At 41.5% G+C, this 27,264-nt stretch overlaps 1 protein-coding gene across 1 annotated transcript in view; it reads left to right on the plus strand.

Moving 5' to 3' along the window:
- Positions 1 to 8,573, plus strand: part of NDFIP1 (Nedd4 family interacting protein 1) — a 54,389-nt gene extending 45,816 nt beyond the window's left edge. The window contains exons 7-8 of the mRNA XM_081231126.1: positions 1,278 to 1,383; positions 7,547 to 8,573. Of these exons, the coding sequence (XP_081087252.1) occupies positions 1,278 to 1,381 (104 nt within the window). The 3' untranslated portion in view covers positions 1,382 to 1,383; positions 7,547 to 8,573. The remainder of the gene's footprint in view (positions 1 to 1,277; positions 1,384 to 7,546) is intronic.
- Positions 8,574 to 27,264: the final 18,691 nt, after the last annotated feature.

The raw sequence follows: 27,264 nt of genomic DNA on the forward strand, positions 1-27,264 counted from the left end.
CCACCAGGGAAGCCCCAGAAGTTTTTTTTTTTTTTATTAGTTGTCTTTGTATGAAAATCAAGAATTTTCATATAAAATACCTGAATTTTTTATATTTTCAAAATTGAAATGTCTAACAAAACTGACCTATATTCCCACATGGCACCCATCGTTTGACTGGAGCTGGCTTGTTGATTTTGGTGCCAAACAGGATGATGCTCTGCTCAGTGCTGATGACTCCTGGTTACTGCCAAAAATCAGTTCTATTTGAGTACAAAGAGTCTTCTACTCCTTGAGTAGATTTTAAAATGTGTCCAAAAGAAAGTGATTGCCTAGAGCTGGGGAGATGGGAGGAGGGTAGGAGATGGGGAATGGCTGCTTAGTGGGTACAAGATATTTTTAGGGACGACAGAGTTCTAAAATTGGATTATAGTTTCAACTGACTAAAAGCCAGTGAATCGTACACATTAACTGGGTAAACTTTATGGTATGTAAATTATATCTCCATAAAGGTGTTTAAAAAAATGTGTCTAAGACTCAGGGACCATCTCTGGAGGAGGAGGGCCAGGAGTGTGTGAGCTACCATGGGAGGGGGCTCATCACCTTCCCCTCTGACTCCTAAATTAAGAGTAGAGAAGTACAGTTGAGAATATGAGAATTGCTGTAAAGGTAAGGGGAGCCTGACATCTAGTGGACAACATTATGTACTGTCTACGGGAAAAAAAGAAGCCCAGGGCAAGAAAGGATGGAATTTTTTTTTTTTTTTTTTTTTTGAGAAAAACAGTTTATAACCTCTCTAAAAAGAGTATATTATCTTGGAATACTTTTTTGGAACTCAGAAGGTAGCTTTTGGGAATTGCCTGGTGGTCCAGTGGTTAGGACTCCACCCTTTCACTGCTGAGGTCGCAGGTTCTGTCCCTGGTTGGGGAACTAAGATCCCTGGAGACGTGGGGCGAGGCTGGAGTTGGGGCAGGGGGGGAGAAGGTAGGTTTTGATAATGCTTCTCAATGAGGCTTCCAAATGTAAATGTTTGGCCCCATCTTATTTTTGTTTCCTTTCTAGACCAATTAGATTCTGAATGTGCAAAAGAGACTTTGTTTTGGCTCTTGAGATTATGTATTCTCATTGAGAAGTGGAAAATTTGGTGTGGAAATCCTTTGGAAATTTTAGAGTCAATTGTGTTTTGATAGCTTTTAGCAGAAAAATGATGAAGTATTGGTATCAGGAGGGATATTTCTGGGGAGTGGACTTAATATGGGAATTATAAACTCATTCTTGACTTTTCTTTTTTAAATTAGGCTTTCTCCTGTTTCTCAGAGGATTTATCAATTATGCAAAAGTCCGGAAGATGCCAGAAACTTTCTCAAATCTCCCCAGGACCAGAGTTCTCTTTATTTATTAAAGGTATTAAAGAAAAAAACTTTATTCTAGTCCCAGTGTAATCATGTGATGCATTGCAGATGACTATTGAGGTTTAGAGTAGAGTGTACACCCTGTGGTAGGGGATATGGAGAAGGTAGGGAAGCCTTGTCTTTTAGTTTCTAGTTTAGTAAACGGTGTTTCTATGAAAAAAACTATTTAAAAAGGCAAGTTAGAAAAACTGCCAAAGGAGAAAACATTATCTCATGTTCGGACAATGCAGAAGAGTCTCGACTGGGACTCAGGGTCCTAGATCTTTGAATCGTGAATCCTGAAGCCACTGCTGCAGTTTTACCTGTTCCAGAGGACTGTAGCAAGAAGGAGCCTTTCAGGCCTGATCACTCAGCTCAGTTATGTGGGGCCCTAAACCCCAGAGCTGGCAGGACCACGAGTACTTTAGGAACTCCTTTTGCCTGGCCACTGACAAACCCATCAAGGCGTCTGTCTTCTCAAATTAGTCAGAGAGGCTTTCCTGATCCCTTTTCTTCAGGTTCCCATCCTGATGTTACCATTCTGGTGGTAGGATCAAACCCCAGGAAAGGAAGGGGAGGAAAGGGCCTTTTCCCTTGCCTAGAACAGGAGGACTAAGCCTTGCCAAGGCTCTTTGGATCACCCGTGGTTTTCCCCAGAGGCTGACTCCATCTTACATCACTAGCTACAAAAAGGAGGAGATAGGGAATCTTGGGAAAGAGTACACCAGAGAGAGGCCTCTGGTTACAAGATCTAACCTTCGTGGAATTGACTCTTTGTTCCTTAAGACTGTTGAGGACAGGTGGGACCAGACTGGTTGAAGCCCTCGAGCAAGGATTTGTGAAGGTTGTAGCAGTTGAGATAAACCTGAAATGATAGGTAGGAAGTGTAAATGATCGTGGAAATTGTTGGGTGGGGAAGCATTTCAGAGTCACCTAAGGCCAAGTGTTGAATAGGAATAGAGGCAGAGAAGTTACGGAGCTGGCTTAAGGGACAGCAGTGTGATTGTAGCATAAAGGAGTGTTGAGGATTAAGGCTGGAAAGCCAGGCTGAGACAGTGTTCTCAAATGTCTTGAGCACTAAGCCCGTTTGCAGTGGAAGTGTTGAACTCATAGAGCAGCCCTTTAAACCCAGTGACGTGTTGGCTCAACACAAGGCTGACTCCATGTGAGCATCAGTTTGTTCTGTATTTGCTGTTGGGTTATCATAGTTTCTGTAAGTAATCATATGCTAAGAGTGTAGTTCTCAATTTTGAAGATTGTGGTGATCTTAGCATGCAGAGTAGAGTTCTCAGTTTTGAAGATTCGTGGTGGTCTCAGAATATATGCTTCTAGAAAAGAAAGTACTGTATTTAATTTGCCAGGTGGTGAGATGGTATTGAAAGTTTTTAAGCAACAGAATAATATGATGAGAACTTTTTAAATGAAACAAAAATGTTTTCAATCATGGTGTAATAGTAATTACTAATGTTTGTCAACTTTTTGATATATCAGATACTGTACTAAGCACTTTACATGTATAATGTTCTTACATAAGTAACAAAGGCTACAGTGACAGATAAGCTCAGATACATGCATGGTAGAGTATATTCATAAGGCATTTCTTATAAAAGTTAAAGAAAGCATGGAAAGAACTTAGGTTCTGTTGGTTAAAGTCAGTTTCTTCAAAGGAGCGTGCACTTTTATTTGAGAGAGAATTTTAGCCATTAAGAATACCACTTGTGTTTATGACTTTTTTTTTTTTTTTTAAAGAAGGAATGTTTTGTTGCATGTTTAAAATGTGCTGAGTGGTGTGTCCTGAATTTGAATTCAGTTTCACAGTCTGGGCACAGATGGATACTGACACCACTGGCCTAGGCCCTAATGCCTGTGATGTGCCTGTGTTTGTGTCTGGGACATCCTAACTTTAAGAGGCTTGTCAGATATTTTGTGTGTTTTTATTGTAGTTAACCACTGTCATCTTTTTTCTTCCTCTACATATCTGATTATAATTTGTAGTTACTTCTAAGCCCTAGGTTTAACTCTTACCTACCATAGATTCAAAAGTTAATTCTTTGGGGTCGCCACAGTTCTTAGGATGAACGCTTGAAATCACCTGCAGATTTCCCCTAATCCATTGGTGCCCAACGTATCCTGAGGGGACAGATTCCTCCTGCCCTCCCTCCCTCCCTTTCTTCCTTCCTTCACAGATTCTGTAGGTCTAGTCTAATGGTGGCTTTGAATTTCTAAATGGAATGAGGCCACACCTCTGTCTGTTCTCTTCATTCTTCAGTTAGAAGGCAATTTTAGGCTTTATTAGAGGATGCATACACTCTTCATCTTGCTTCTAATACATGACAGGTTGACACGACAATACAGGTTGAGAGAAAGCCTGAACTTCTCAGTTTTCCTGTATTGTTAGGGACTTGGAGGGGTTTTTTTGTTTATAAAATTTGTTATTATTGTTTTGATTTTCTAAAACTTCTGAAATGCTTTATGGGTATATTCTAAATGTAAAACAAAGCGTCTTTAGGGTTATGATTTGAAGTAGACAGCCCTTAGTTAAGTAATAATGCTGTTGGAGGGGTAAAGGGATATTAAAGACCTGGTATTCTCTGTATTTTGGAGTCAGAGGCCTTACAGTGCTTTAGGCATTGTCAGAAACTTAGAGGTATATGAATAAAGTTCCCCAGTGGAGGGCATAGTAGGGTTTCTTTGCTTTCTTGTCTGACTTTGATATCCTAGTTGATTTGAAATTGTCCCAGACATGCCCAGAGGATTCAGAGCTCCAAATTAGGGGTTTAGGGACTTACAGCAGCATTTAGAATTTTAATAACTTCCTTACTAATTTTCAGTATCCCCAGAGGGAACCCAAAAAGCTGTAATATCCCATGGGACTGAATTTCCTTTGTCCATTTGACAGGGGTAAGAACTGTCCATCCAGATCCAAAAGTAGAATGTTTTCTTTCTCTAGTTCAGAGGAAATTTAGTTTAATTTAGTTTGAAGATGTACTAGAAAACCATCATGTAAGGTGTGAAGATTTTCTTTTCTTTCACTGAGACCTCTTACTTTCTTTACTGGAGGTATCACTAGTTAAAAGGTAGCTGTGGGCTTACTTTTTGCCAGAAAGCCACAGGTAGAGAATTTGTAAAATAACTTTGCCATAGAGAAAAATAGCTGAATTCCCATGCTAAGATCTGGCACTGTAGTAGAAAAAAGTATAAGAATAGTGACTTTTCTATTTAGGCTGCCCAAAATATAGTGTACACAGACACACACAGACACACACAGACACACACAGACACACACCTCTCTCTTAGGCTGCCCAAAATATAGTGTACACAGACACACACACAGACACACACACACACACACACACCCCCCTCTCTCTTAGGCTGCCCAAAATATAGTACACACACACACACTCCTCTCTCTCTCTCTCTCTCTCTCTCTCTGAAATGACCTCAGAAGGCCTTCTTTCTAACCAGCCAAAGTAGATATTACAAGAGTTGAACACTAAAGCTCACATACTACTATCATAGGGCAACTCTCAGGTTCCCTTTCAGAGCTTATTTATAAGCTTATAAAGGAAATTTGGGTTCCTGCCTCACAGCAAGAAAAGCCAGAAGGAACTGCTAGAGCTGGGCACAGTGGCAGCAAGAAGTGTGTGACTGTGAGGAAGCAGGAAAAACAAAATGTTCCTTCTATGTTGTTTAAAAAGAAACAGGTACCTTTTAGAAACGTCTTTATCTTATTTACCAATTAACTGGACAATAAATTTTTATGGAGTACCACTCCTTTTGATGCTGCCAGGTAACTGAGGAGCTAGTTATAGTAACTGCAAGGTGGTAACACAATTAACTGATATCTAACACTGCTGCAAAAGCACTTGTATATGCGAAGTATAATGGATCTTAAATTTGTTACTTTAACCACATCTGAAATAGGAGGGAAGAAAATTCGTAAGCCCTCGCGGCATTAATGAGATAGAGCCCTTCATAATTAAATAGTGATTACTGTGACCTGGTGAGCTATACATATGAGGCATCAGATATCTTCTTAACTTTTTTCCATATAATGATAAATGTTTTCATTACCTTTTTTCTATAACCTTCCCCCTCCTTCTTAATACGTCTTTATTTTTAATTCACCTCAAGTTAGTTTGACTTATTTGGACTGTGTTGTAAAGTAACAAGACAGTAGAAAATGTTTCCAGAGGAATTTTTGCTTAAAAAAAAAAAAAATTACACAGTGTCCTAGAAGAAATTGTTGTCTTCCTCTTGAAATTAAGTGATCTGTAGACTGTTGGATTCCTTTTGTTTCTGAAGTGATCTAATCTAAAGTTTAGTAATGATATCCACAGTCCCTAAAATGTGGCATTCCATCACTGTTTTTGTAACAGCTTGTGAGTCAAGTTGATCTGAACAGGCCTCTGGGTCTTAGAGAGCAGTGATTGCCTCTCTAGCAATCTTTTTCGTTTGGAATTTGTATGGTGATTGAGATCACTCATTAGTAACCTATCTAGGACCTCTTAATGGATTTTTTTTAATATTATAGTTGATTTACAATGTTGTGTTAGTTTCAGGTATACAGCAAAGTGATTCAGTTATAAATATTCATATATCTATTCTTTTTCAGATTCTTTTCCCATATAGGTTATTACAGAATATTGAGTAGTGTTCCCTGTGCTATACAGTAGGTAGGACCTCTTAATGCATTTTTAATATTTGTTGGGTGGCTCTGACTTTGAGGGATCTATTAAAACTAATTTGCTTCCGTGGAAGCAGCATGAACTAAAGAAAGTGGCCAGGTGAACTGTATCGGAACTGTATCTCATATTCTTGCAAAACTCTAGTGTTTTGACCTTATAGTAATCATTCTATCCGTTTTTATCTGTTAATGGAAAGTGATAAAACTGAATTTACTTAGGCTTGTAATGAGTCTAGCCAGCCTCATTGCAAAAATCTCTATTTGACATCTGTCTACCAATTTTCTTTTTGGTTCTACTTGGCCTTCAGGATTCCTTATATTCTTGTGTCTTTGTCCCTGCACATTCTGAAGTCTCCGTAAAGAAAAGTTGCTCTTACGTCAATATCATTGGTTTATTTCAAATCAAAACACCAGTGTCAGTGAATTTGGGGTTTGGGAAATATTAAGTGTTCAAAAAGAACGTGTTGATTTCCTCCGGTGTTGTAGCTTCTCTGCATCTTGCCAGCCTTTTAAAGATGTATACATAGTCTAATCAGAAAAGATACAGAAGGGCTGCTTGGGGCTTTTACAGTAATTTGGAAAGATGGAAAAGTGAGCTAAGGGCCTGTGTATGAGCCCATCCAACTCTCATTCGGTGTAGGGTATCACAGCATAGTTTCTCAATAAATATTTGTTAAGTTGTTAATGTATCTCTTTAGAATATTTTTTAGCAGTAATATAGGGAGTTATTTGTATTTTTTCCATTATTTCCATGAGAACCAAACCAATTTATATGCCAAAACAAAAGTGCCTCAGAGTATTAGATGAAAACTGCATTTAACAAAATAGATGTACATCATTTTGAGAGTATTTGTTTTAGTCATGTATATTGCTTTTTTAAAATTGGGGCTATATACAGTCCCCCCACTCCGAGATACATGCCCCAAAATACAGTCACTTTTTTTTCTAATTGATTGGAAAAAGTACTTGTGGTACCTGTGAGTTTATAGTTGTTTCCTAACTTTGCCCTGCTTCAAGTATAGACTGATATCACTGGCATCCTTGTTGGAAATCTTCCTTGTGTGAGATTTGGCAGAATTGGCAGGGTAAACAGCTTCGAGTGTGTATGGAAAATTACCTATGCATCTGGATTCTACTGTCTCTTTGTCCCCAAGTTTCAGTCATTGTTGTTGAGGTTAAGTGTAGGATGAAGTGCTACTTGAATTCTGTTCTTTTGTTAGGAGGTTTAGAGAGAGAGAGACCCCTGACCTCATGGGTTTTAGAGAAAGCATTCAAGTTCTCTCTAGTTCTACAGTCCTTTATAACTTTAAGAACCAAAAATGTAACGTTTATTGAATACTATGATGTCAGTGTATAGTAATCTTAAAGCTATGTAAAAATGTACTTCTTGTGTCTCCAAACATCCTGCCTTCTTTTGTGACTACATCCTTCTTTTAGCCAAAATAACAACTTAACCAGAGTTTCAATATTCAATATCCTTCTCTGGCAGATGTTTTCTGGCAGAGGCCTTCCTGCATTTATGAATTCTCTCCCAAGAAGCAAGAGAACACCTGCAGGAAGTGAATCAAGAGGCGGAACACAGAGGAATAATCACCTGCTTTAAAAAAATAAAGTACTGTTGACAAAGATCATTTCTCTCTATTTGTTCCTAGATGTAAAATTTTAATAGTTAATGCGAATCATTGAATCATTAGTGGTTAATGTTTGAAAAAGCTCTCGCAATCAAGTCTGTGATGTACTAATATTGCCTTATCTATTTGTAGTCATTTTAAGTAGCATGAGCCTTGTCCCTGTAGTCAGTAGGGGGCAATCTTGCTTTATTCATCCTCCATCTCAAAATGAATTTGGAATTCAATATTTTAGTGTAAGATATGTACAATGCTGGCCATTTAAAAAAGGGGTTTTCTCAAAAGTATAACTTTTGTTATGACTGCATTTCTGCACATAATCCATTTTGCTGTTAAAATTAATCTAGAAATTTATTTAATTGTACTGTGAACACCTAGAAACAAAATCATAGTGCAAAATACATTTAAGGTGTGGTCAAGAATATGTTCTTAATTGGTAAATGATAAGCATTAATTTTTTATAGTCTATATTCTAATTTTGCTGTACCTTATTCTGTTGTGTACCTAAGGGATTGTCAAGGTGTTATCACTGTATAAAATAGAAAGGACAAGGACAAATGCAGCATAATTACTAATAAAATGCAATTCGTGATACTTTCTGTGATTAGAATCCCTACCCCTTTTTTTTCTTTTTCTTTTGTCTCCTGATGATTAGGCCAGGGGCTAGGAGTAGGGAGGGGATTAGGTAATAGGAGCAAAAAAGAATTAGCTTGGAACTTTTGAGATGATCCCTAACATACTGTACTACTTGCTTTTACAATGTGTTAGCAGAGACCAATGTGTTACAATGTAGAGTGATGTGCTTTCTGCCAAGTGGTATTCACCCTGGTTTGCTATGTTAAAGCTGTAAATACAACAGAACATTAATAAACGTCTCTTGTGTAGCAACTTTTGCTGTGGATTAGTGTTTAATATCTTGCTTTGCACTTGTTAATTGCTAAGGCAGTTTTTTCTAATCTTCATATAGACTCATACAGAGTCGTTCAGTAAACAAAAAAGAAATTGGTCTTGGGCCAATTTTTTTCTTCTTTTTCAGCAGGGGACGTTTCTTTCATATCATACTCAATATATTCCTTAAAATATATTAGTTCTTCAAAAGATAATGGGTTAAAATAGGGAGGAATTGTAGCGCTCTTAAATCATTCTGGAATTCCCAGTTATGCTTCATTTTTTAGACATAATCTCAGATAATTTATTTCCAATGTTTTCTGCGTGTTCCCTGCATTTGCCCTTTTTCTCAGGTGAACACAGCCAACTGGTTTAAGTCCTATGAGCATCCAGTTGAAGCTAAAAATGTCTCATTCCTCCTGATTTCTATTTTTGTCTCAATTGTGTTAAATTGAGACCAGTGGTTCTTACAATATCAGTCATTTGATATTTTCCCCCTCTTCCACTTATTCAAAATATAAAGAAAAAAATGTAGCAAGATGGTCCAATAACTACACAAACCAGCACTAGCTTGGTATGATAGCTGCAGATATTCATTTATCTGCTGCACGTGAACATCCAGGATCAGCTTAGAAAGCCTGTTCAGGGGTGTCAGTATGTAGTACACAGAAGTGTACGTTATTTGAAAACCAGGCAGGAAAACAGTGCCTCCTGGATCAACGTTTCAGTGATCATTCATTCTAACTCGTTTATTGATTACTATAAGTAATAGTATAGTATGTTTCTGTTTAAAAGTTATATTTTACGATAGATTAGTGGGGCGGGGTTTGAAAGTCTCTGAAGACTTTTTATATTTTGAATTAGATTATACCAACAATATAGTTTGGAGGAGTTTATAGCCTATCGTGTTCTATGTTTCAGAACGAATATATCTCTAAACAGTCTGAATAAATTTGGACATGTGCAACAGAGAGAACTATTTAAATTATCTTACAGGACCAAATAGAGGGGCCCTAAATCACATGAACTAAAACATTGTAGTCTCACTTTGTGTTTATTCTTTAGGTCCTGTGCCTTATTTGGCTTTGTATATTTGAGGACTGAAATATTTGGAATTCTTATTTCTGCATATTTGGTGGTCCTTAAGACTCTGTCATATGTAAACCTACAGTTTGCTTTGCTTTAAAATTAATTAGGAAGGTGATTTCTCTCATTTTAATGTTCTAAAGATTAAAGTCTTTGTAGATATATAAAGTTGGTACCATATGTTACCTAGAGTCCTTACTGTTAGGGTGGAAATGTTTATCCTGCACTGTTACTTTTTATTTTTGTCTTTCATTCTTTTCTGTCTCCCTTTGGTAGGTTCATTATTAAGAGTAACCCTTTCAGATAAAGGAGGAGTGTTTAAATTATTTGAAAGGGGATACTGAGGAACCACTGTTATTTGCGTAAGGTTATGGAATAAACTGGCTTTGACCTTGGGCTAGGGGATAATTAGGGCTCATCCGTGACTACAGAGGTCCCTCATGTCTCTTACTTGTTGCTGCCATTTGGAATGATACAAACTAAGTAATCTGACTTGCGCTGTGTCCCACTGTGAGTCATTTGTAACCCGGATGAAATTCCTTTTCGCCTTCATTATATTCTTATACTATGTTTAAAGGAAGAAATAACTCCTGAAAGGAAGCTTCAGGGCCAAGTGATAGTTCAAGTTAAGTGGTTGCCTGAGGTGGCAGGGTTCTAGGTGACAATCAGGAAAAATACACGCAGCAAATGGAGTGCTGGCCTCAGCTTTGAGTCCAACCCCACCACCTCTTCTGGATGTCTGACCTTCTTGAAGGGTTGGAATAGTAGATGTTGAAAAATCACTTGGTCCTGATGATGCTGGTAAACACCGATGATCAAATTTTAACTTAAAACATACCAAGAACAGACATAGAACTGTACGTTATGTACAGTATGAGGGAATAATTTATGAAAAAGTAATGTGGCCCCTACTACTTACCTGAATCTGGTTCTTGGTGAAACCTCAGTGATGAATACAGGAAAACCATGTGCAAGATGTAGCTTAATAATTTTCAGGTTCTGCTGATGTTTTTTAGCTATTTAGATTTTCACCTTTTCAGGCTTTCTGAAGATGATTTGAAGGGTGATGAGAGGCGTAACAAAATGCAAATATGTTTCTGTAGATGGTTTGTGGGTTTAAAAAAATCTTGTTTCGCATATCTTTAAGCCTAAATGGCACTTATAGTCTGTAAGGCCGATAAGGTGGATGGAGTGGGAGCGTTTGCTAAACCACCAATACTAAAGGTAGGTACTTGAGGTTTAACTTTCCCTTTGCATATACTGTATGCTTTTGTACAGTGTATGGTTGTCTTCATTTAGAGCACCCACAGAAAGTGCTCTGTGACAGGGAACTTCTGTGTATTGGTTCTCTGTAGGCTCTGCTGCTAAAATGGAAGACATCTCAAAGAAAGACACCAGGAATTCTTGAAGGGGAGGATAAGTTCAGGTTGAGCGTGAAAGACTTTCAGGAGGAAAAGAGTTACAGAAACTAATTTTGTGTCATTCTAAAAAGGGGCTCTTTTATTACCCAGTTTACTTCTTACAACTTTCTTACTTACAACTTTGTGGCCTATAGAAAGAACTGCTCTTTGGACAACCTAAATGGAGAGCTGTCCTCCTGAAGGACAGTGTCCCTGACTAGAAATTGGAAATAGTCCTATCTACTGCCTGGCATTTTGATCCCCTCAGCCCTCCAGTTATTCTCAGAATTTGTCACTTGTAGAATAGATACATCACTCAAGTTTTGGTTTGATGCCTGTTTTGCTGAAAAGTCTTGTTTCTTCTTTACCAAAAAGCATTGTGTTCTGATTTTGAGAGTTTTAAGTCAATTGGCAAATTAATAAGATGTAAACTGAAATGCAAATCCATTAAACCTGAGTATAGAATATATGAAATAAAGAGAATTCTCTTGCATTTATGCAGGATTTCATCCAGGTCAGAAACTGAGATGTAGTTGTATGAAACAGACATCTCCCAACCCTGCTTTGTATGTTGTTCATCCTGCTCTACAAGTGAATAGTTGTTATCATTTATGTGAGAAATGAAATGTTTCATAAGCTTTTCCCCATCCGTATGTGATTGCAGGTTTGTAGACAGCAAAACAGAGAAAAATGGTTTCCTTAAATCTTACAAAGATTAGTGCTGGAGTGCTGAGAAGACGGTATTCATTGTTATTCATTAGTTGACTGGAAGGTTCACCATTGGGTCAAAAACCTAAAAAAAAACCCTCTCAAATAGAGAAGGTGATTTCTTGCCGCAAAGCATCATCAGCTAAACTATAGAATTAAGGAAGTGCTGCCTTGTGACTGTGAAACCCAGCCTGACCCTTTTCTGAAATTCATCCCAAGCTGCACTCATTTTTCACCATTTGCTAGTTAAGGTTTGCAGTCACATCCCCTACTGAGAGCTGCTTCCCCCATTTAAGCCCGTTACTTCCTGAGTCAAGGAGAGAGGATTGGAGCAACCTATCATCATAACTCGGCTAGACTTACACTTGATGAAACCTTTTTTTCATTTGCACAACAGTCCAAAATGCCTAAAATGTTCCCTTAAAGTGAGGTTTTAGAAAGAATTTTGCCATCTGCTTCCTGATTCCACATCTTTATTTTGACAGAACATTTCTCAGGCCGTATTTGGCAGTCACTAGGTTTAGATGTCATTCTGGTCATTTTAGTATGTTGGTTTTTTTCTCTGATTATTGACATTGAGGATTTTTATACTCATGATTTATTTCCAGTTAGTATTTTAACTAGGATTGCAGATAAATTACTAAGCGAGCCACTGGATGGATCAATATTTTCACCAACCCTTTTATCCCTAGCATCACTTGGTACTATATAGTTCTTTTAAAAAGTGGGCACTGGTAGGCTAAAGAAGCAAAAGTAGCAGTCCATTTTTTCTAGGTTTGGCTCAATGACTCTCAAACCCTAGATCTCTATAATCATGGTCATGTGTATGAGAAAAGCCCTTTTGGGGGTAGTTGTATATATTTTCCCTGTGGCTATATGTGTGAGATGCGTTTTAATCTGTATGTAGGTCTCCCAAGTAATTTTGACCTTAAGCCCTTCTGTGATACAGCAGTTTCCAAGATTTAGGTATTGAAACTAAACTTATGTTTTTCTAATCCCCATCCTGTAGAATTTATAAATGGTCAGACTTGGTTCCTGCTGCAGTTACACAGAGCTTCCAAATAAGGATAATGGGTAAGTACTCATCTCAAACGTTCACTTTCCATAGAAGAAACCTGCAGAGCATGTATACCTACACTTAAAATTATGAGTTAATTTTTCATTAGGGTATTTTCATGGCATCGATTTTTGGGTGAAATGAAGAGTTATTTTGTCTTCATGTAGATCTTCTCAAAGCTCGTGGCTACCATAGTTTCTTCTTTTTATGGCAAGACTATGGGAAGGAATGTGTCTGCAGAGCCATGGGGAAAGGCCATAGGGAAAATGATTTCTAAATATTTGGCTGGCTAAGAGTGATTGTGGACTCTTCCTTGGAGGTCTTTAAAAATAGGGTCGATCCTCCTCTGGAATGGTTTAAGGGTAAAGGAAAAGGAATGGATTAGCAGGCCCCTTAAAGTCCCTCAGAGCTCTAGAGGTTTGTATGTCGCCCATGTCAGTGACAGATGGAACAGTAAGTTCAACAGATGTCACGTCTGCCATTCCCAGGCTGTGCTCTCTTTAATGTGGTGACCTGTGAGTACTGTCCTAAATAGTCTGCAAGAGGGAAGGGAGTGTGTCTAAACTTCTGGGAAACCTAACTTGGGTGGCTTATTACCTACTGCTACCTTTTATATTAAGATCCAGTTATCAGAAAAGTTACACTTTGTCAGAATCCCAAAACAAGGACTCAAAAAAGCACCCTCTAGTTTCTGCAGTCATTTTCAACCTGTGTTATAATCTGAAGGAATGTGGTTTAGATGCCATTATTCCCTAATGTTACATTTAAGAATCTTTTTCCTAAGGGACCGTGGGAGGAAGAAAGAAAGAAGATTAGGTGGGTAAGGAGGGCCCTGGAGGAAATGAAGTCTGATTTGTTAAGAAGAGAGGGGACCTGTGGAAGAGTGTAGCAAATCGGTTCCTTTTGTTCTTTGCTTCTGCTTTAATCCTTTAGACTCACAGGATAAGATTGCCAGCTAATTGCTAGGAGCCCCCTATAAAAGAGGATTGGCCTAAATTGGAGAATAAGTTTAAAGAGTGACTAAAGGTTTTTTTTTAAATCCCTCCTTTATTCGGGTCACTTTTCTTTAGATGTGATTATGTCTCCCAAGAAGTGGTTGGATACATTCTTGAGAGGTTTTCTTAAAAAAAAAGTCTGAAATTCCAAAGACTCCCCCCACCTCCACTGTAGGATTTATGTAAGCGTGTGATGAACTAAATTCACTAGACTGTAGTTTAAACTTAAAAAATAAAAAGACTAATGTGTTTTATGGTGGCATTTTTATACAAGTGGCTCATTGGTAGAAGTACGTTGACCATTTTAAAGTGCAATTTGATCTTTTAGGGAAAGACATTTAAATTCTCTGAGTACAGACACTATACTTAGGACAAATTACTATGTTTGTAACTTGGTGCCAATCTCAATCGTGTCTTCATTGGGTGCTTATTTTCAAACAGTACCTGATCCATTCAAAAACAATATACTAAAAATTGTCATTAAAAATGTATCAGGGCTTCCCTGGTGGCGCAGTGGTTGAGAATCTGCCTGCCAATGCAGGGGACACAGGTTCGAGCCCTGGTCTGGGAAGATCCCACATGCCGCAGAGCAACTGGGCCCATGAGCCACAACTACTGAGCCTGCGTGTCTGGAGCCTGTGCTCCACAACAAGAGAGGCCGCGACAGTGAGAGGCCTGCGCACCGCGATGAAGAGTGGCCCCCACTTGCCACAACTAGAGAAAGCCCTCGCACAGAAACGAAGACCCAACACAGCCAAAAATAAATAAATAAATTTAAAAAAAAAAAATGTATCAAATTTTAATAGTAAGGCATGGATACTTTTACTGCCTTTTATTTATTGCTGGGTGTATTTTATTAGAAGGAAAGGTAAATAAATGTGTTTTTCAGAAAATATGTAGTGCAAGTCAGCTCCAGTAGCAGTTATTATTTTTTAACTAGATGGTGGAGCATTTACACACTTAATTAGTGACCTTCCTTCCCATAAACCTTTTAGGAACACAGGGCAAAACAGAGGTCATAAGTTTACCCAAGCTGGCCCTCTAGAGCACCGCTTTAGTGACATCAGGCACCTGAAGGGAAGCCAAGACACCTTCCTGCATCTTCACATCCCAAGTGGCCTTGGCTTCGCCTCCATCTACGTATTTTATTCCCCTCAGAAAGAATTACAGGTGAAATTTAGACAATCACCTGTGTGTTAGAAGTGATAAAGTCCACCTTCTGAAAAATATAGTTTCTGTATATTATACATACTTTTGATCTGGACTTTTAATTTTTATTTGTTGTAAACCACTTTATTGAGATAATGATTGAACACAAAAAGCTGTACATATTTAATGTGTACAACTTGATGAATTTGGAGATAAGTATACATCTGTGAAACCATTGCCACAGTCTGTGCCGTGAACATATCCATCACCTCCAGAAGTTTCTTCTTTTATTATTAGTATTATCATTTTTTTTTTGATGATAAGAACACTTAACATAAGATCTACCCTTTTAGCAGGTTTTTAAGTACACAGTAGTGTTGTTAAATTACGGGCACTATGCTGCGCAGTAGATTGCTGGGACTTACTCTTGATGGAAATGCTCCGGCTTCTTGAATATGGATGTTTTAGGCCTTCATTTGATAAATATTAATTTCTATTAGTTGATTATGATGTGTATGACCTTGTGCTGGCTATAGGGTATGCAAGATTTGTGCAAGGGAGCCCCTGAGCACAAGGAGGTTCTGGTGAGGGAGAGGGCGGGGCATAAGACAAAGTGCTTTCCTGTCCAAGAAATCATAATACACCATCATTTTCTCTGCCTTATTTGCATAGAGGTGTAAGAAGGTTTTTGCATTTTTCAAGTTGTGATGACCTGCCCCTAACTTAGTTTTCACCAGAAGAGCACTAAAGTCTTCCTAAAACCAGTACCCTCCAAGGAAAGAGAGATTCCTACCACCTGAAGAAGCCAACCCCCAAAAGCCTAGAAGGATGGTCGGGAAAGCATGTCAGGGTGCTTGTGAGGCCGGGACCTGGAAAACCACTGCGAGGGGAGATGCGCGCATGTGTCCATCCCACGGAGCCGGAACCCTTGCTCCCCACTTGCCAGCTTTGTTGTCTTAGGTCATTCACTTGGCCTATCCAAACGTTGGTTTTCGAATCTGTGTTCTAGAATCTTTTCTCACGGGGCTGCTTTTAGTTCTAAATGGGATAATGTAGTTAAAGGGCCAGGCACTTAGGAGACAGCTCTTTACAGCTCTCCAGCCAGCTACAGCACTGGATCCAAGGGCGGGACGTTAAAAACCCAAACCTATCATTCAAACCCAGACATTCATTTCCTTCTGAGGACCACATAGCTTTCATAAATTCTGCCCTTCCTCATTCCTTCCTTCGTCAAGGCTGTTGTTAGACCATCCCTGACAAATCAGACCGCTCTTTTCTACCTAAATTCCTGCTGCCCAGATGAGAATATGACCTACTCTTGCTTTTCTGGTAATACCATCATGTGTTTCTGTAGGCCCTTATATTTATATCCATGTTCATTTGATCCTCACAGATTACTATAAAAGGGATCATTGCACGTTCTTTACCACCAAGCCACCCCGGCAAATAATTTTTCATCACTCAGTGACATCAAAACACTCTATAAATCCAATAAACTCTGATTCTCATTTCCTGAGTTCTGTAGGCTGAAATTCTGGCCTCCTTTTTTCTTGGGCCATTTGTATTATATGACAAGATTTGTCGTACACTATCTCTGTGTGGATTTACGTCTTCAAAGCGTCCTTTGAACTTCTTGTCCTTCACCTTGTTTCTTTCTGCACTCGCCTTAAATTCTTTGCTACTTTCCCTGCTCTTCACCAGATCCTCTTTACCTGCCGCTCTGTACCTCCCCCTAACAAGGTTTCCAGTACTTTAGATCACTCTACTTGGCTTTGCCTTTTCCTGAACCAAATCCCTACCAGTCTCTTCTCTCCCACCATAGAGAGGGCCATCTCCTTGGCCGTCCCCTTACCCTTTCCTTTCTCTACATCTTGCCTGGGCCACGGCAACTCTAGTTACTCTCTGCCGTCTTTACCTTCCTGCTTAGCCCCACCCGACAAGAAGATCACACGCTTTATTTTCCTTCCTGAGCCCCCCAGTTAGGATTCCTGAATGCCCCCAGGTAGATGTTCCCAGCAAATCCAAGCCCATCCGGTACGCCTGCCTGTTTTCTCCTTTCATTTGGGACCTGGGGAGCTTTGCACAGATGAGGCCTTTGTCACAGTGTCCCCAGACTCGCCTCTTCTCCATACCCCTCTGTGTTAGTTTGGTTTGGTCATTAAACAGAAGACATCGGGGTGTCTTCCTCCGCTCACTGTTCCTCCTCTCCCTACATGTACACAGATGACTTCTGCATGCAGCTCTGGAAGCCGTGGTCCCTATGGAAAAGTGCCTGGCAGTCGGCTAGCCCTAATCTTCACAATCCTCTCTATGTTCCTGAACCATCTTCCAAGAAATACTAGGATTCTGTGTTTTTATTTGGATTTTTATCTTCTAAAAATAACCGTTAAAAAATCGAATAGAATGTCTTTATTGAAATGTGTATGCAACCAATACACATTTGTGCTCTCATTTAGAGACCTACGTGGAGCAAGGATTAAAACTGAACCTATAAATGAATTTATTTAATAAAAGCAATGTTGTATCTGGTTTATAGATGGGGGGTCTCAATAAGATTTTGTTTACAAAAAGTGTTCCACAGCCAAAAAAAGGTTTGAAAAGCACTGCCCCAAATCATCTCTCACTGTGCCTGAAAGTATCAGATCGTCGTACATTTTTCCCCCCTTGATCTTACAGGGGTTTCAAAAATACCCTGATTTTGAAAAAAAAAAAAAATCTAAAAATCAACTCTAATCCCACTACCCCCCAAAAGCAACTGTTTTGGGGGGGTTTTTTTCAGCCTTGCTTTTGTGACTTTATCATTTTTACATAGTGTAGTACTAGCCACCAGTATAGTCTGGTGAGATGAGGTCTCTTATTAAGCCATTCTGGTTATGTTAGACATTAAAAAAAACTTTTACAGTCTTCTTGCTACAGTGGAGATAATCTTGCTTTGTCCTGCTTTTCAACGAGTTCTGATGAGTCCTAAATGGTTATGTTTTTAAAGCCAACTTTTCTTTAGTACTTTTTTTTTTTTTTTTTTTTTTTGTGGTACGTGGGCCTCTCACTGCTGTGGCCTCTCCTGTTGCGGAGCACAGTCTCCGGACACGCAGGCACAGCGGCCATGGCTCACGGACCCAGCCGCTCCGTGGCATGTGGGACCTTCCTGGACCGGGGCACGAACCCATGTCCCCTGCATCAGCAGGCGGACTCTCAACCACTGCGCCACCAGGGAAGCCCAGTACTTCTTTTTTTAATACGTATTTATTTATTTATTTATTTATTGTCTGCACTGGGTCTTAGCTGCGGCATGTGGGATCTTCGTTGCTACGTGTGAGATCTTCATTGCAGCATGCGGGATCTTTAGTTGCGGCATGAGAACTCTTAGTTGAGGCATGTGGGATCTAGTTCCCTGACCAGGGTAGGAACCCAGGCCCCCTGCATCGGGAGTGCAGAGTCTTAACTGCTGGACCACCAGGGAAGTCCCTAAAGCCAACTTCTAATTCCTCTTCTTTCCGCTGTTTCATTCCTAAGGAGAATGACTAGGCTTTTGCAACAGTTATAACAAAGGCTTCTTATAATCTTAGTCTTTCACTCATAGGATGACCAAAACATTTCCAGTTCTCTGTTCATCTGAAATTTACATCCAATTCCTTGGCCCCAGGAATTCAACCTACAGTAAAATTGCTGTGTTGCAGACGCCTATCATAAATACATAGTCATGGGTACTATTTATGGAGCATTTACCATGTGCTAAGTACCCTGCTTTATTCTTTATACACATTACCTCATTTAATCATCATCCCAAACCTTTGAAGTGGGTAGTACTATTATCCTCATTTTATACTTTAAAAAAGGGAGGCCCAGAGAGGTTAACTGACTTGCCCCTTAGAGCTCTTAAGTGGTGAGGCTGAGACTGATTTGGTTGGTGTTGTCAGAGCATGAACTCTTAGCAGAGATGCAGCACCTATCCTGGGAGTGCACCTGCCCCTTCTTGATCCACAAACACTATTTCCCTTCCCCCAGGCTTCCAGCCACCAACTCCCCTTCACTGGAGTGGCAGTGGGGGGATTCTGGCCTGGAGGCACAGAACATCTACCCTAACACAGCCGTTGACCTTGGCCTCAGGCTCCCCAGCTCGTACCCCAGGATTCTTTAATCCCCCCTCTAAGCCAGTGAGGCAGGCCTAGCTGCTGATGTGGATCTTTCTAGCTACTGCTCAAATGAAGTGATTCCTGCAGGCTCTCAGAGACAGGACAAGACCCAGGTGTCCTTCACTCTCGCTCTCAAGTTACACAGAATATCTTGAAACAGTATTTCAACACTAATTTCTTATTAATGGCTTACATTTATTCAGCACTTAGTGAGTCCAAGTGCTTTTATAGTGCTTTTCATGCGTAATATCTTTTAATCCTACAATAAATCAGTAGTAAAAGTTCTGTTATCCCCATTTTACACTGAGGGAGCTGGCTCAGAGGAGTCAAGTAACTTAGGTAAAGTCACACAGCACACAAAGCAAGGATCCAAATGCAGGCACTCTTTTTTTTCTTTTCTTTTTTAGCTTACAAGTTTTGTTTTTATTTTGAAGTATAGTTGGTTTACAGTGTTTACAATGTGTTAGTTTCATGTGTACAGCAAAGTGGTTCAGTTTTATATATATATTATATATAATATATATGTATAACAATATATATATATATTCTTTTTCAGATTCTTTTCCCTTATAGGTTATTACAAGATATTGAGTATAGTTCCATGTGCTATACAGTAGGTCCTTGTTGTTTATCTATTTTATATATAGTAGTATGTATCTGTTAATCCCAAACTCCTAATTTATTCCTCCCTCCCCCGCTTTCCCCTTTTGTAACCATAAATTTGTTTCCTATGTCTGTGAGTCTGTTTGTGTTTTGTAAATAAGTTCATTTGTATCATTTTTTTTAGATTCCACATCAAACCTGGCCACTCTCTTTTTTTTTAAATAAATAAATTTATTTATTTATTTATTTTTGTCTGCGCGGGGTCTTTGTTGCTGCTCACGGGCTTTCTCTAGTTGAGGTGAGCGGGGGCTACTCTTCGTGGCGGTACACGGGCTTCTCATTGCGCTGGCTTCTCTTGTTGCAGAGCACGAGCTCTAGGCACGCGGGCTTCAGTAGCTGTGGCTCGTGGTTCTAGAGCGCAGGCGCAGTAGTTGTGGCGCACGGGCTTAGTTGCTCCGTGGCATATGGAATCTTCCTGGCCCAGGGCTCAAACCCATGTCCCCTGCATTGGCAGGCGGGTTCTTAACCACTGCGCCACCAGGGAAACCCCAAACCCAGCCACTGTTGACCACTAATCGAAACATCTTCAACCTCCTCTGCTTTTTTTTTCCCAAAGGTAATCCATGTTGATTATAGAAACATTTACTCTCTGATTTTGTAAAATTCGCCTTCTGTCGATAATGCTAAATCTGAAGTACATTTTTAACTTCTCAAAGTGCCACTAATTCACATGTGTACAGCTGTGAACCTTCATGGGAAGAGCATGTATTGTAGTCTCTGGACTGCTAAGAATAGTCCTGTTTTCAAGTCAGAGAAGGGTGTTTGAAGCTGCCCAACTGATGTCATCTCTGTTGAGCTATTCATGAGAAATATGTCTTCATTTAGATTTGAGAACTGATTACTGAAAACAAAAGTTATAAGTCTACTGTTATTAGTCTCCTTCTTTTAAATTGAACTTTATTTTTTAATATTTGATATTTAGGTGAAGATCTGTTGCAAACCTGAAAGGAAATAATCCATAATAGTTTTATTAGCCTCTAATAGACCTTTCCAAGAGCTTTATAAATACTCTAACCAGTGCTTCTCAAACTGTAACATGCATATGCATTGCCCAGGGATCTTGTTAGAATGCAGTTTCTGGTTTAGAAGGTCTGGTCTGGGCCTCAAGATTCTGCATTTGTAACAAGCTCCCAGATGATGCCCAAACTACCCATCCAGAAGAACCATACTTTGAGGAGTGAGGCTCTTACCATCTTAATATTCAAGAAAGAAATTCAAATTCGGAATTTGAATTTACAAACATTGTTTACTAAATAAACCAAAACTCAAACAGTCGTGAGAAATAGCCTCTGCCCTCCAGCTCCATAGCAGTCTGACTTTCTTGGAGTTTCTTTGGGCTTGACCTTGACTCCTTTTTTGGTTGATGTTAGTGCATGCGGGGAAACTCACCAGCTTCCGCCTCCTTGCTTCTTTGTGAGCTGAGTCAGTCATCTCTTACTTACTGGTGTGATGTGGGTGGGTCGTGGCTTGAACTAGCCCATGTGTCTTGCTTGAAGGATCTGCAGTCAGTTTTCTAGAAGACATTTTCTCAGTCTCAGTTGTTAAGAGAGCACTGTGAGGTGGGGCAGGGGGCAGAAAGATGTGGAGCCCTTAGGAGTGAAGATCAGCTTGGCCCTCCCCGTGTGCATCTGTCTGATAAAATGCAGCCAAGGTTTGCCTCTCTCCCACCGCCACTCCGCCTACTCCAAGCCTTGGCCATGTCCAGAACGGACTCCGGATGGCAGTTGCGGATGCTCAGAGCACAAAGAGTTTCTTGTTTGTGCAGGGGTCTATCAGTGTTTAAATAGAACGGACGGAAGCACAGGCACACCATATCAGCAGCTTATCGGGGCCCCTGGTTTTCCATGTACATTTGCTGGTCTCTTGAGTTTACCCAGCTCCATTAGCACCGAGTTAAAAATTGCAAGGCCAGGCTGTACTGCACTGAGATAGGGCAGGGAGAACAAGCCGGTTACTGAGTGTGGTGGTGGTGCCGAGGGCGGTCCTTGAGACCTTATTTGCATTCTGCCCATGTAGAGAGTAAAGCTGTGGTAGCCGCTGTGTTTAGAGGCAGCCTGAGAGAACCAAAATCTAGTTTAGGAATGCATCCAGGAGATGGGATGACGCCTGGCCTCCCTGGGGCAGAAGTAGTAGAGATACCTCTTGTGACCCTGGCTCTCCATCTTAGCTTACCAGGTCTGCAGTCAGCTCAGGAAGTGGTTAAAGGAGGTGGCAACTGTGAACACCTTAAAGTTGTATGCAGTTTTGGCAATTGCAAGCATGTCTGCATGCATACTTCTCTGGGAGCAGATCCATGACCCAAAGGCTAAATGTTCCTGTACTATTTGGGTTGCATCTTCCTGGAAGGAACTCTTTAGGACAGGTAGATGAGTAGCCTGCTTTAGAAATGAATCCTTTCCCTCTATGAGCCTCACTCCTACTTTCGAAGCACTTGCTATATGCCAGATGCTGTGCTAAAGACTTTATAAATATTACCTCATTTAATGCTCAGAACAATCAAACAGTTATGAGATAGGAATTTTCATTTGTTTCACAGATGAAGAAACTGTAAAGAGTTGGAATTTGTCCAAGGTCACAGATCTAACTGAAGGATAGAGCTAGCATCTGAACCTGGGCTTTCTGATTCCATAGTCCTTAGCATCGTGGAAGGCTGTCTCTAGTGTTTTAATATACTTGTCTAGCCTTTGCATATACATTGGTTAATTTGTCTAACTGGCACAGAGTTGTCCCAAACTTTGGTCATCTAAAAATTGGCTTCATGGATTTTGTCCTATTTCTATATCACCTATATTATTAAATTACTACTTAGTTTAAATTTTTTATTATTATTCAATTTGTTATTACTTAGCCTCATCCTAAACAACATCCGTGAAATAACCACTGATGTGCTAATTTCATTTTTCTCAAATTCACACTAAAATAAATACATATCCATTAAAATGAAAAATGTTATGCCCCACCTAACATCATTTAAGGTACCCTCAAGGTATGGGTACTGCACTTGGAACAATCCTGATGTAAGATGTAAAGGCTGTCTCTATGGCTTCAGAACTGTGGGTGAACTAAAACAGCCTTTACATTCCCACCGCAGGCAGCCTTTCCCACCCAGGCCCGCCTCACGGAGCATGGTGCTGGGAGCCTCAGAGAGCGGGCTGGGTTGACTCCAGGGAAGAAGCTCTGCTGTGTCTTTCAGGGCCTGTTTTCATTGCACTAATGAGGCAGCAGTGCCAAGACAAAGCGTGTTACTTGGCTTTGCCTTGAGGGGGTTTCAGGAGTCCAGAGACTGGGTCAAGAATCTGCACTCGGTGCTGTGTGCGCCTCCTGAAAGGGAACTGTTGGGATCCGGGGGATTATGGAAGAAACAGCCTTGCCAGGGGCAGAATTTGGGTGGTTAAGGGGTCCCAGCCTCAGATGAAGGATGAAAGAGGCCTCTAACTAAACCCCATTTGTTCCCGTTTCCATTCTAACCAAATGTTCCTCCCCAAATTCCATCCCCTCTGGGCCATAAATTAAAGGGAAATTTGGAGTCCTATTGTCTGAAGTTGTGTGTGCATTTGACCTACAATGCTGTGTCTTTAATATAAGCAGCTAAAGAACAATTCCTCATTTCCTGACTTCGCTGTTATGCCAAAGACCCTCAGTGACCGAGCATCCTCATTTTTGCCCCCAGTGAAATCTCAATTTACGTGTTAAACTTCCCGGTCTTGGACCTTTAGCAACTTTGTCACTTGGCAGTCCCTTCAACGGGCAAGTAAGACACAGGAGGGCCTGGGGGGTGGATTCCAGGAATCTGTCTTCTTTCCCCGGCCTGGAGAAATCAGTGGGAAAGGTTCTTACTGAGGACCAGCTGGTTCTGATCTCTCTGACTAGACCCACCTGTAGCGGAAGTGACGTTGGTCTGCCGCACAGCTGATCTGGTACCTTGATCATTCCAGTCAAGGATTGCCTCACGGTGAGTCAGGCTGTTAATATTTCAGTACCAAGATGTGAAAACAAATCTGCAAAAAAAGGAAGAAAGAAAGAAAAGTCTGCGCTTGGATTGGGCCGGGCATTTCACATTCTGACTGTCCTCATCCTTGTAGTTCAGCAGTAGCTGAGTCGGGCTACTCCTCTGGAAGCTGCAGTAGTTCTGGTCCTGCAAACAAAATTCCAGCTCTCTGGGGGTGCAGTTCCTCTACTGTCTGTACCACAAAATGGCATGGCCTGACCAAGGATTCCCAGGTATGGGGCTGTTTAAAATGCCTCTCGCCGGCCTCCCTCTTCACGTCCCATCTTCCACCGCCGCCCTCCTCCCCCCAGGAGCCAGTGGCTGGAGTTGACACAACACCAGGCGCACATGGAGCACTGCCAGTCGCAGGAGATTCCGAGGGAGATAAAAAGCACATCTTTGACCACTTCTTTACCAAACAGACCCGAGATGTGTAATTAAAGGCCCCGGGACTCTGCTGGAAATAGGTTTAAACTTGAGGTAATCCCTTCTGGCACTTCCTCTTCCTAATAACCATCAACAAAAATCACACAAATCCACCTGGCTCCAGCCAGTAAGTCTGTAACCAACAAAGGTCACGGGAGGAGCGATAAGAGAAGAAAGCGGCCACAAACAGCGTTACTGGAAACACATGTCGGGACGTGTTAGAAAGTGACTCCTGCCAGCACCATCCTGCCCTGAGATGGGCCGGCTCTGCTGTCAAGAAACTCATTCTCTGCCACGGGGAAGGAATGTCAGTGACACGCATGGAGGGGAAGGTGCGTTTGAGGAGCTCCGCCCAGCCTGTGACTCAGCCACAGAGACTAGAGGTGAGGCGATTCTTCATGGTCTTTTGAAGTTAATTTCCTCCTCTTTCCAGAGGTAATGCATAACCGTTATTGAAAATACTATTGATAAGCAAAAGGAGGAAGAAAATTATTTCCCCCAATTCCACCGTGCGGTGACTGCAGTATGTTTTTGGTGCTTGTGTATGTATCTAGGTGTGAAATGTATAAACACATAGGCGTGGGAAAGGTTTCTGAAAAACTTTCAAACTGCATGACACTGTGAAAACTCTTTTTAGCCTGATTTTTGTTTCAGTCTGTCCCGAGCATCTCCTTTCATTGCCTGCATCTCATCATTTTAAGTGTGGGTCGTATTCCATCACCTGACTGTACCATAATTTACTTCAATAATCTCTTGTTATTGAATGTTTAGGTTGCGTCCCAATTGCCATCCCTCTTCTCCCCCCTGCCCCCAAGCTATGTTGTGGAAACATCCTGAATACTGGGATTTGGGCTGAAAGGGTGAGCGTTGGCTGGTTTGAGTCCTCCCAGGTGAGCTCAGCGTCCTCTACCTCCGCTTTGGAGGGAAGGAGACTTTTGTTTCTCAGAGAGAGTTGGACCCTCACTGGGTGGACCATGTTCGAGGCACCTTGAGGACAACACAGAGCAACCTTGCAGGAGGGGGATGAGGGCCAACCAGGCCCTCCCGCGTGCAAGGAGGCATTGGCTGCGGAGGCCCAGTGGGGGCGGAGTGGGGGGTTGCTGAGGGCAGTGAAATGGAGAGCTTTGAGAGCTTGAAGGAACAGGAAGAGTCTTCCTTCCCTTCCTAGGTGGCTGTGCTCCTCTGGGTCCATGCCAGACCAAGGGTCGTGATGCTAAAACATACTTGGGTCACCGGGGAACTTGGCCCCGAAGGTTATGCAGACTGCTTGCCTATTTGTTGCCCCCATGTGTTTTCTATCTGTGAGGTAGGCAGCAGGGGATTGCAATTAGGGAAAATTGCCAAGTCAGGACAAGCAGAACAAAGCGAGCGGTGAGCATGTACAGAGCATCTACTGTGTGTTGGACTGGGGCCTGTTAGCTTCTCCGTTTTCCAGGAGAGGAACTTGAGGTGGAGAAATGTTGAGTTGCTTGCCCAAAGCCATAGACCTGAAAAGGTGGAGCTGGGGTTCCAGTCCAGGTCAGACAGACTCCAGAACCTGCCCCAAACCATCCTGCCACGCTGCCTCATTAGGAAGCATTTACAAAAGCTTTCTAGCTGGGAAGGTTTAGAGATATAACTTAATTATAGTTAACAGGACAAAATAAAGTTGTAAACAGTGCCACTGTTCGGTGGTTATTTAGGCAACTAGCTTTGCGCAAAAAGCTGGGGTTGGAGGCGGGGAGGGCGGGTCCTGGAAGTATCCTCGTCAGAATAGTTTTATATGAACTTGTCATATAAACAACAGGAAGTAGGACTAATAATGTGGCTTCACTGAGCGTTGGCATCTTGGGCTAGGATGCAACTTCAAGTGTTTACTATTTTGAACTGAATTTTTTAGTTCAAATATCTTTGAGTATAAAATATGTAACCTCAGAATTGTTCCATCTCAAATTTGAGTACACATTCCAAAAAAGTTGGAATATGGCTTTCAAAACAAACAAGGACAGAATTCCAGGTTTGTGCTTGTCCATGTTTTCTTCTGCCTTCAGATCTGGCCTGTGACACTAATAATTTTGACCTGTTTGACCAAAATGAAAAAAAGGCTTTGGAAGGCAAGAATGTGCTTGGCAGTTAAGTGTATGTTGCAGCATTTAAAAACTCTGTCAGTGAATAGCATACGGTGAGGAAAACTGGAGTCATTACAGCCACGTGGGAGCTTGGAGATCGTGCGTTTTCAGTGCCATCCCCGGGAAGGAGGGAGGAAAATGTGGCACTGAATGAAATGCCAGTCCACGGAGGCATGGACGTTGTGGGGAGGGAGATTTCCTTGGGAGAAGCTGCTGTTGCTAAGGTTTTTGTTTGCCCACCCACCCCCTCCGTCAGAAAGACAGTGACACCAGGTCTGGGAGGGGTTATTTGCCTACTTAGGGACTCTTGGGGGAACCCACGTCCTTGGGGCCTGAGCACCTGGAAGCTGTGGCCTGGCTGTGTGTCACGCGCTCGTCCCGCTGGAGCCCAGAGGACTTTCTGAGGGTGGGGGGCAGGCCTGACCCTGGAAATGGTCTTAGCAGCATCGCTCTGCACACAAACAAGCCTTTATCCTGATGGGGGTCGGGGTGGGGACTTCTATTGCTATCTCTGCCACCTTGTCCAGGTCTCGGGGCTGGATTGGAGGCAGCCGATCCCATCTGCCTCGTGAGTCCCTGTCACCCATGGAGAAAATTGGATGGCCTAGCAGCCAGGGGCTGGGGAAAGTGGGGACCAGCACTGACGAGGTACCCATCAGCCTAAGGACAGAACAACCAGGCGGGGCTCAGGGCCTGGAGGTGGCCTTTGGTCGGAGCACATTCCCGAAGGGCCCTTAGCATCTGTGTGGGGCGGGGAGGAAGTCAAGGGAACCCAGGCCCCTTGGAGGGATTCTGGAATGACTGGGGTGGGGGAAGGGCAGATAAGGAGGGCGAATTTGGGCCATCTCTGCGCACTTCGTCACACTTTTCCACCACATTCGGCATTGCCCACACCCTCCCTGTGCCGTGCAGCACTGCAGGTATTAAGTGCATAAAGATAAGACAAGATCCTGAGCTTAAGGGGTCCGTAGCCATAAT

Source organism: Mesoplodon bidens, assembly GCF_964165515.1.
Source record: "Mesoplodon bidens genome assembly, chromosome: 4".
NCBI lineage: Eukaryota > Metazoa > Chordata > Mammalia > Artiodactyla > Ziphiidae > Mesoplodon > Mesoplodon bidens.